This window comes from Mandrillus leucophaeus, unplaced genomic scaffold (genome assembly GCF_000951045.1).
Source record: "Mandrillus leucophaeus isolate KB7577 unplaced genomic scaffold, Mleu.le_1.0 Scaffold83, whole genome shotgun sequence".
In the NCBI taxonomy this organism is placed as follows: domain Eukaryota; kingdom Metazoa; phylum Chordata; class Mammalia; order Primates; family Cercopithecidae; genus Mandrillus; species Mandrillus leucophaeus.
This window is the reverse complement of record NW_012109030.1, coordinates 2,111,802-2,122,012: the sequence shown is the minus strand read 5'-3', so window position 1 is coordinate 2,122,012 and position 10,211 is coordinate 2,111,802. Positions and strand designations below refer to the sequence as shown.

General features: G+C 40.3%; 1 protein-coding gene across 2 annotated transcripts in view; it reads right to left on the bottom strand.

The window, feature by feature from the left end:
- ITGA8 (integrin, alpha 8) overlaps positions 1 to 10,211 on the bottom strand; it is a 221,353-nt gene that overhangs the window by 10,915 nt on the left and 200,227 nt on the right. For both annotated transcript variants that reach the window (XM_011968109.1, XM_011968110.1), the window contains one exon: positions 4,978 to 5,079. In XM_011968109.1, coding sequence (XP_011823499.1) covers positions 4,978 to 5,079 — 102 coding nt within the window. The remainder of the gene's footprint in view (positions 1 to 4,977; positions 5,080 to 10,211) is intronic.

The window sequence follows — 10,211 nt, the reverse complement described above, 5'->3', positions numbered from 1 at the left end:
AAAAATACTGTCTACTGCTTCAGTTCTTAAGTTTACATTGAAATGTATGAAAATGAAATAAGACCACAAGTTCTTCAGTTCCGCTAGCCAAGTAGCTACCATCTTGGACTGCATAGTTCTAGAAATATTCTGTATAATTTCACACAATGGCGAGATGGCCTGAATGACCCAAGTCTTTCATTGTAAGATTTTTTTTTTTTTTTTCGAGACAGAGTTTTGATCTTGTTGCCCAGGCTGGAGTGCAATCTTGTGATCTCGGCTTATCGCAACCTCTGTCTCCCAGGTTCAAGAGATTCTCCTGCCTCAGCCTCCTGAGTAGCTGGGATTACAGGCATGAGCCACTGTGCCTGGCTAATTTTGTGTTTTTAGTAGAGATGGGCTTTCACCATGTTGGTCAGGCTGGTCTCAAACTTCCAACCTCAGGTGATCTACCCACCTTGGCCTCCCAAAGTGCTAGGATTACAGGTGTGAGCCACCACACCTGGCCCATTATAAGATTCTTGGTAGACTCAGGGCATAAGACAAAGCATATTTAGGACTAAAGGTTTACTTTCAGCACAGGAGCTTGTGATAAGATATTTCAATTGCTTTAAGAAAGAAGTTTCATGTTGAGTAATTGGAGTACTTAAATTTAGGAAAAACTATTCAATCTTATGCCAGTTAGTCAATAAAATATTTTAATACAGTTTTATTTATCAAAAACTTCTAGCTATTTTAAAAATAGCTTTAAGTAAGTTTAATAAATCACTTTATTATAATTATCTGCAATTTTAGAAAGTAGTATTCATAAATTGTAAGTGGTTTAGATTTTCTTAAAATGATTCTAAGTAGGGAACATTTAATCTTACCTTCATCATGTCATAAATCTTGTTGTTTTTTATTATGGAGGAAAGACCATAAATAAACCTTTAATATGCCTACATTTTATTGTGGACATTTATGATATGTTTCTGTATATTTTGACAAAAAATACCAAGGTATAAGGAAAAAGCTCCCTTGTATTTGCAGCGGTAATTAATGTTGACGTCTCTATTTATGTATCACAAAATCTTGTGTAAACACACTCCAGTGGGGTCAGAAGAATGTTTTAAATAAACATACGAAGACACCCTACCTACACTGCCATTTAGAACAAAATAATCACATGAAGTGGACTAGCTGAGCCCACATTTTGACAACATTTAAACAGCTTCCCTATGAGACAAGCAGTTCCCATCATAACTTTCAACTCCAAATAATTGTTTAATATAAGAGTTCCATATTAAGGTACTGAAGTTTTGCTAACAATTCTGAAAACCAAATGGGTTCACAGTTTATATACGAGTTTTTAAATAAAGATTTTCATGAAATATTTTGTAATAACCACCTTTGGAATTACACTAGACAATCCCACTTTCTGCTAGATGTAAATTATAGAATTGGGGGTTACTTGTATGGCATGCAAAGGCCAAAGTTCCCTGGTGAGCCAAAAAAGTGTTCAAATAATTGAATTTCAATTTCTTCTGTGGCAGTATAATGATTCAGTGTTCAGGCATATTTCTTTGAATCATGCAATCTTTCCCTTGTCTCTGGACATGACAAGCATCACATGACATGAGGAATTTTGTCTGTTACAAACACAGATACTATGCAAGCAGCAAATGGGAACTGTGATTTTCTTCCGTAAGTAAAGCTAATACAGGCCTGAAGAGATGGCTGAATTATGACCATGCTGAAAAGGGAGTACGAACAAACTAATCATCACACAAAAAGGTCTAGGAAAACAAGCAATTAGTAGTTAGTCTCATTTAGAAGAAGGAACAAAGAATGACTTTCCTCAGGCGCAGATCAGAGCTCTGATGCTTCTCAAACCACCAGTTCCAATGGATTCCACTACCTTAAAGCAATTGCCTTTCTGCTGGGCTTTTTAAAAATTTTTATTTATTTATTTATTTATTTTTTGATTTTTCTTTGAGACAGGGTCTTGCTCTGTTGCCCAGGCTGGAGTGCAGTGGTGTGATCTCGGCTCACTGCAACCTCTGCCTCTCAGGCTCAAGCAATCCTCCTGCCTCAGCCTCCTGAGTAGCTGGGACAATAGGCGAGCATCACCACGCCTTGCTAATTTTATGTTTTTGTTGTTGTTGTTGTTGCTGTTGTTGTTTGTTTGTTTGTAGAGGCAGTGTCTCACTATGTTGCCTAGGCTAATCTCAAACTCCTGAGCTGAAGCAATCTGCCTGCCTTGGCCTCCCAAAGTGCTGAGATTACAGGTGTGAGCCACCCTCTTGGCCCTGCTGGGCTCCCTTCGAGAGAAGAATGACAAGACCTTTGAAAAGAGCTCACTATAAAACAACATCTGCCAGCTCCACTCAGAGTTCTTCCCTCACATCAAGCCACGGTAAGGCAGCATTTCCCTGTGTGTTGCATAGTTAACTTTGCACTGGCAAGGTCTTCTCCAGTTGGTCAGCTGTGGGAGATTTGAAACTGTTTCCATTCCTGGATCTTTTTCCAATAACCTTTACATAACTGGTGTGGTAAATCTCCTACATCAGATAAAAAGTCTTTTTTTTTTTTTTTTGGCAATTCAATAATAGGGTGGTAGGGCTGGGGAAAGCATGTATCAGATTATTTTGTGGATCTTTTGAGATGAGTTGAGAACAGCAGGCTGTCACCTGTAGCCAGCGCTGAAAGATGCAATCCTGTTGATGGAATCAACCGTAACATGTGTTTCTGTTAGGGAACAGGTGCTTGGAAAAAACAAAAGGACCTAGATTTATTTCCCTTAGAGCTATAAACCTTTGAACATTTTTACATGACACTTCTATATTAAAATCCCAAAGCCTGTTTTCTAGGTTGAACATAAATCCAAAATACAGAGGACATCGCTGGAAAGAAAGAGAGGTGGTGTAAATGAAGAAAGATGTGGCTGTGCTTGCTTTAAATACCACCGAAGTTTACTGAAATATTTTGACTATGCACATATCTATCTTTCTTTTCTTTTTCCTTCTCTTTTCTTTTTTCTTTTCTTTTTTTTTTTTTTTTTTTTTTGAGACGAGGTCTTGCTTTGTTGCCCAGGTTGAGTGCAGTGGGCATGATCACAGCTCACTGTAGCTTTGAACTCCGGAGCTCAAGTGATCCTCCCACAACTGTGTAAATCTTAATTGCCGTTTTCAATTTGGACTTACTGGACTTAGCCAGAGAAGGGGAGACATTTTGAGAGGTTACTCTCATGTATTGAGATTTGAGACTAACTTGTTCCAGGTACAGTGCTAGAGCTTTATACAGATAATCTTATTGACCTTGTTAACAATTCCATCAGGTGGATGTGGTGGACTGTCTCAGAGAGGCAAAGTGACTTCCCAAAGGTTTCCTAATTAGAGCAAGGCAGGGCCAGGATCAAGCCCAGGTGATTCTATCTTGAAAACCTTGGATTTTCCTCTAGGCCACCTGCCTGTGCTAGAAGCTCTCAACCCTGGCTTCGCTGCAGAATTGCCCCTCATAAGACTTTTATAGCACAGTGTCAGGGTCCCATCCCAGACCTACTGAATATTTGCGGGGAAGTCTTAGCATGTATGTACTTTTTAAGTTGCATGAGTGATGATTCTGCTGTATACTCAGTGTAGAGAATCACAAATCAAGTGGTTAATTCAGATAACTGAAAGTAGACTAGGTTAGAAAGATTCAGTGTTATAATTAAGTTTATGATCTAGGCTAGAAAGAGATGACAATAGTATCAACTTATCTACCATCCAAAGCAGTGCTTCTCAAACTTGACCATGCCTAGGAATGCCCTGATGATTTTGATGAAATGCAGACTCTGACTCAGTGGATCTGGAGAGGTCTGTTTCTGCAGGGCTAAGAACCTCCAGGTGATGCTGATGCCATTGATCTGCAATCACATTTTGAGTAACAAGGTCTGGGGGACCAAGAGTTCAAGCTGTGGATGGGAAATATCCACTGGCTACCAAGGGATGAAGGTAGAATTCTAACATTGTTTTTTTGGAGCACTATGTTTTTCAAAAGTCTCTGACTACCTTCACAAATAACTGAAAAGGCAGAGCTTTGGTGATGGTGCCTGCTGGTCTTGTCATTCATTCCTTCATCCCCTTTGCATGGCCTTGCTGGGTGGCAGAGGATGATCAGAGTTGTTCTGTGGCAGATATTTGGGTGTCAGTAATGTTTAGTAGTTTCAGTTTTTAATAAAGACATTTCAGCCGGGCACACTGGCTCATGCCTGTAATCCCAGCACTTTGGGAGGCTGAGGTGGGCAGATCACAAGGTCAGGAGTTCGAGACCAGCCTGGCCAACATGGTGACACCCTGTCTCTATAAAAAAAACAAAAATTAGCTGGGTATTGTGGCAGGTGCCTGTAGTCCCAGCTACTCAGGAGGCTGAGGCAGAAGAATCACTTGAACCTGGGAGGCAATGGTTGCAGTGAGCCGAATCGTACCACTGCACTCCAGCCTGGGCAACACAGCGAGACTCCTTCTCAAAAAAAAAAAAAAAAAAAAAAAAGACATTTCATTCTATTGAAGATCAGAGTAGACTTTTTTATTCCCTTCTAGGTCAAAATTAAAGTTCTTTGCATAGCAAGAAAAAATGACTATCCAAAGCCATGCGACTGCTCCATGGCCTACTCTCCCTAAGAAGGAATTTCTTCTCTTCTTACTTGACTCACCGTGCTGTTTAAAATGAAAGAATCAGTACGATTTAATTGTAATGATAACTGCTATCTGAATTTCTCTGAACAAAATGTCTTCATTTAAAAATGGTATTAGTCCTGCCCTTTAATTTTCTGGGGTAGACATTTATATTGAAATTTCAAAAACCAGATCAAAAGGCACTAGGAAATTTCCAGACTAAAGTAAGAAATTGGTGAGCTGAAGAGGAAAATTTTTCTCAAGTCAATGTAAACACTAAAGCCTCACACAAGCTAGACAGTGATTAAAACAATTATTTCAATTAAATTATTTGTGCCTATATATATTTAAAGATACTCACTGCTATGCTTCCTTCTGGGAGTTTTGCTGGTTGGTCTTTATAAGGCATCTTCTTAACTTCAAAGGACACCAGCGATGCAAGAGCATAGGGATCATTTTTTCTCTGAAAGTAAAAGTATTTATTTAAATATATTTCATATAAAGTTTTTAAGAGTTATACTGGCAGCCACCCAATTATTTTCGGCGTTTTGCATTTCAAGGCAAAATTTCATCCTTACTTTTTAATTTCCTCTTTCTTTTAACTTTTTCCTCCCATTCAAGCATTCATCCATCTACCCACACACCCATCCATCCATGCATCCATGCATCCAAGCATCCAAGCATGAATCCATCCATCCATCCATCCAAGCATCCATCCACATCCATCCATCCATCCATCCATGCATCATCCAAGCATCCATCCATCCATCCTTCCAGACATCCATCTATCCAAGCATCCATCCATCCATCCAAGCATCCATCCATCTGTCCATCCATCTATCCAGGCATCCATCAATCCTTCCATCTATCCAAGCATCCATCCATCCACCTATCCAAGCATCCATCCATCCATCCATCCATCCACCCATCCATCCATCCATCCATCCATCCATCCATCCATTTATCTTCTTCCTATTTCTAAGGAGAATTTGTCTCATTAATAAAAGACTGTGTATAATAAGGTTAAAATAAAAACAAAAAATCCCAAAAAGTCCTAAAAAGGAGCAAGCAAAGAATTAATATAGTTACTGCTAGTGAAGGACAAAGGAGAAACATGATGGATTACAAAATTCTTATCAGATAGAGGGAAATGTTTTAGGAGAGAAACTGGTAGTAAGTTATAAAGAAATGTATTGGCTAGGCATGGTGGCTCATGCCTGTCATCCCAGCACTTTGGCAGACCGAGGTGGGCAGATCACCTGAGATCAGGAGTTTGAGACCAGCCTGGTCAACATGGTGAAACCCTGTCTCTACTAAAAATCCTAAAAACAATAAAAATTAGCTGGGCATAGTGGCAGGTGCCTGTAATCCCAACTACTCAGGAGGATGAGGCAGAAAAGTGGCTTGAACCCGGGAGGCGCAGGTTGCAGTGAGCCGAGAGCACGCCACTGCACTCCAGCCTGGGCAACAGGATCCAAACTCTGTCTCAAAAAGAAAAAAACAATTGTATTACATTTCACAGATTACACAAGACTCACAGCAGGGTTTCTCGGCCTAAGCACTGTCAACATTCTGAGTTGGGGCGGGGGTGGGGGGGGCCTGTCCTCTGCATTGTAGGATGTTTGGCCAGCGTCCCTGGCCCCTGGCTAGATGCCAATAGCACCCTCTCTCAGTTGTGACAATCGAAGATGCCGGCCAGGCGTGGTGGCCTGTAATCCCAGCACTTTGGGAGGCCAAGGCGGGCAGATCATGAGGTCAGGAGTTCAAGACCAGCCTGGCCAACTGAGTGAAACCTGGTCTCTACTAAAAATACAAAAAATTAGCCGGGCTTGGTGGCAGGTGCCTATAATCCCAGCTACACAGGAGGCTGAGGCGGGAGAGTTGCTTGAACCTGGGAGGCGGAGGTTGCAGTGAGCCGAGATCACGCCGCTGTATTCCAGTCTGGGCAATCGAGTGAGACTCCATCTCAAAAAAAAAAAAAAAAAAAAAAAAAAGAAAAGAAAAAAGCCTGTAGTTATGGCCAAGTGTCCCCAGGGGAACAAAATCACCCCAGTTAAGAACCACTGACCTACAGCCAAACAGTGTTTTTAACAGAGTTTCTCAGCCAAAGCTCTCTTTGTTTAATTGGATCTCATATTAACTGTTGATAAAAGTCAACGTTAAAATATTTAAGAGTGACTCATGAAGGCTGCTTGGAGAACTGAAGCTTCTGTGGCTCTCTTCTATTGGATACAATGGTTAGATCTACCCAGTGCTGGGTCCTAACTGGCTCATGATGGCCCTTGAGACCCAACTGTTAATGATTTCAAGACTTTTCGGTGCCGGTTGTCAAACAGAGCCATTATTACAACTTAAATTATACAAATGTAAACTTTAAGTAAATTATATTTCTAAAAAAAGGGTAATAAATACTCAAAACCACATGCTTGCTATTTTATTACATTTGACTATTATCTGTGCTCAGGATGTGATTTATGTCTATTGTATCTGTAAGAGGAAATGCTACATAATGGTGTGGGACCTGGCATCTCTTCCCAGCTCTGTATTCCGTGACAATCGTGGTGGTGACTTGAAATCAGTGGCAAATGCTATGCATCAGGGCTCTTTTTCCTTCCCAGAGAGTAGTTAGTAAAAATCTACCAGTACGTCACTGTCTATAATCCAATGTTGGGCCTCATGAGTCCAGTCCAACAGGTTGGACTGTAATAATTTTGCTTAAATATTTTTTACAAAGTACTTTTTCCCCTGTGGCAGAATTTTTTTCTCTATTAGATAAACCCTTTTTTTCTCTACATGGTAAGGGCAGGACATAGTACGTAACTTTCATATGTATGCAACTTTTATATACTTAAAGTTACAGTATCTTTGAACGTTTCTCTCTTTCTACTCCTACCCTCCAGAATAAACAACTCTACTCATTTGGGAAAATTCTTTTTTGGGTGTTATTCTAATGATCTCTTCTCTCTTAGCATTTTCATTTTAACTAAAAGTTGGATTTTTTGTTTGTTTGAGAAGTGTTTTTCTACAATTCGGAAACTTCTGCTCATAAAATCGTGGGTGTACCTGGTGATTTCAATCTAATTTCCTTGCCATCCTCACTGGTAGAAACAAGAGAAATTCTAGTAATGAGATCCTGTGTGTAAGGATTATAATTATATTCTCCTTATGTGTTTCCATGCTCCCAAACCTCCAATGAAGAAGTTTTCTTTAATCTCCAAGTTCAATAAAAAATTGATAGAAAATATTACCACTCTTGAAGTCATGTCTTTGATAAATAGTTTGCAAACTGCAGCTCTGCATCAAAATCTTTCTAGATGGAATGCTTCTGTCTTACAGATTCTGCATTTATAAATATGCAAGTTTCTTAATGCATCATAGATAGCATTTGAACTCTAGGATGTAAAATGTGGATTAACATGTTTCTTCAAGGGAATTTTCTTTCACTTCCTTCCTTTGCCCTTCCTGCTCTTGGCTGCAGTTTGATTTCTCATATTTTCCATTCATCACATTACCAATCTTTTTTTTTGAGATGGAGTGTCACTCTGTTGCCCAGGCTAGAGTGCAATGGTGTGATCTTGGCTCACTGCAACCTCCACCTCCTGGGTTCAAGTGATTCTCCTGCCTCAGCTTCCCAAGTAGCTGGGACTACAGGCAAGCACCACTATGTCCGGCTAATTTTTGTATTTTTTTAGTAGAGTCAGGGTATCTCCATGTTGGCCAGACTGGTCTTGAACTCCTGACCTCAAGTGATTCTCCTGCCTCAGCCTCCCAAGGTGCTGGCATCACAGGCATGCGCCACCACGCTCACCCTCATCACCAATCTTGACTGTCGTTTCTGGTGGTTGCTGAACTTCAGACACACCTGAGATCAGGCTCAGAGATTCCGATTCAGCAAGACTGAGATGAGACTGTATCTGACATATTTTTTGGAAGGTTCACATTGTTGTTTAATTTTTCTCTATTACTTTTCTCCCCAACTATATGATACAAACATGGAAGGCATATTCTATGGAATATAATGTCTATGAACCTAGAACAATGTGCTTAGGAGAGCTTAATCAATACTGGATGTCTGACCACATGAATGAAGGGTGAATGAACATGTCTAATGCTTTGGTCATTTGACAATCCTCTCACTCCATGTACCATCCATTTGATGGCAATTAGGAAAGAACTTTCCATTATTGAATTGGACACCCTTTCCTTTCTCCCTTTAACTAGAGTAAGCAGTTCAGGAAGTTGTAAAGGGTGGTAGTGATATAAAATGAGGGCTACAGTTCCTGTGAAGGGGATATTGACACGCTCTTACCTCCTCAATCGAACTAGCCGTGTGCATGGATGTAGCCTGGGGCGCTAGCAAATCTTAAGGTAAGCAAACAGCATGTAACACCACCTCTCCTAGATCAGTCTGTTCTTTGTTTTAGATGCATTCTCCAAAAGCAAGGTTTCTTTCACCCTTTTTGGAAAGCAAAAATGCATTTTCCTCACTTTTAAAGAATGCTCTGGAGTTCCAAGGAATGGAAGATGTGGTTTATTAGACTGATGAGCAGAGTCAGCATCAAAGATACCCAAGTCCTGCGCAATAGGTCAGAGGCATGGCACAGGTGAATATTTAATAACTTACGAAAAGCAATCATGGGCAGAGTTGTAATAGGGATTCCACATCCAAAGTTAAATGCTTCCAGTTGTGCTCTTTATATAACAATAGTATTGTTCTTATGTTCAAAATAATCTCCTCTCCCATACAGCAATCTACTCATGTAATAGCAATCACTGCCATATTGTAGGCAATTTAGGATTGAAAAACCAGCTGGGGTTAATAACCCTTGGCAACACTGAGGACCTTCGTCTTGCCCCAGCTGGCTATTAATCCCCAGAAAATGCATTGCTCCTCTGTCATTACCGCATCATTTAAACCGTGGTTTGTAGCTCACTGGCTGTCTCTATGATGCACTTTTGAGCAATGATTTGCTTATAGGCATGGTACCAATAAGTGAAGAGTTGGTAACAAATGGAGGAGTTAGCGACCTAGTATGTTGGGCAATGACACAAGCTCTCCCACTCCCAACTTCCAGCTGCTTAATTTCTTCCCAATAATTATTTTTAAGCACATATCCATTTTATGTAGCCCATTTTGAAATACTCCATATTTACCAGAAACCAAACCCTTTGAGGTGACAAAACCTAAGGAATTACTGGCAAAACTTTTACCTGTAAAGGAAATTTCTATTTCAAGCAACAATCACAGAACAGGGGACCATTTAGGATTAACCTACATACAATCTGTTTCTGACCAGTTTGCATGTTCGTTACATGGACAGAAACCAACATAACGCAGCAAGTCATGTCCACCAAGAATTGTAAACTTTCTAGCCTGGATTAGGAGGGCGGAAAACGTTTCCCTCCTCCTGGCTTGTATGACAAAACTGTTAATACGCCCCAGTGTACAGTCTCTTCTTGGAGAAAGAGAGATTATAATAATGCATTCCTCTTTAGCATTTGGCACCTGACACTGAAATAAGCAGAAATAGTGGCAGTGCAGAAATCTGGGCTAAGGATGTGGGTGAGCACACAGCGACTTGTACCCGTCTTTCC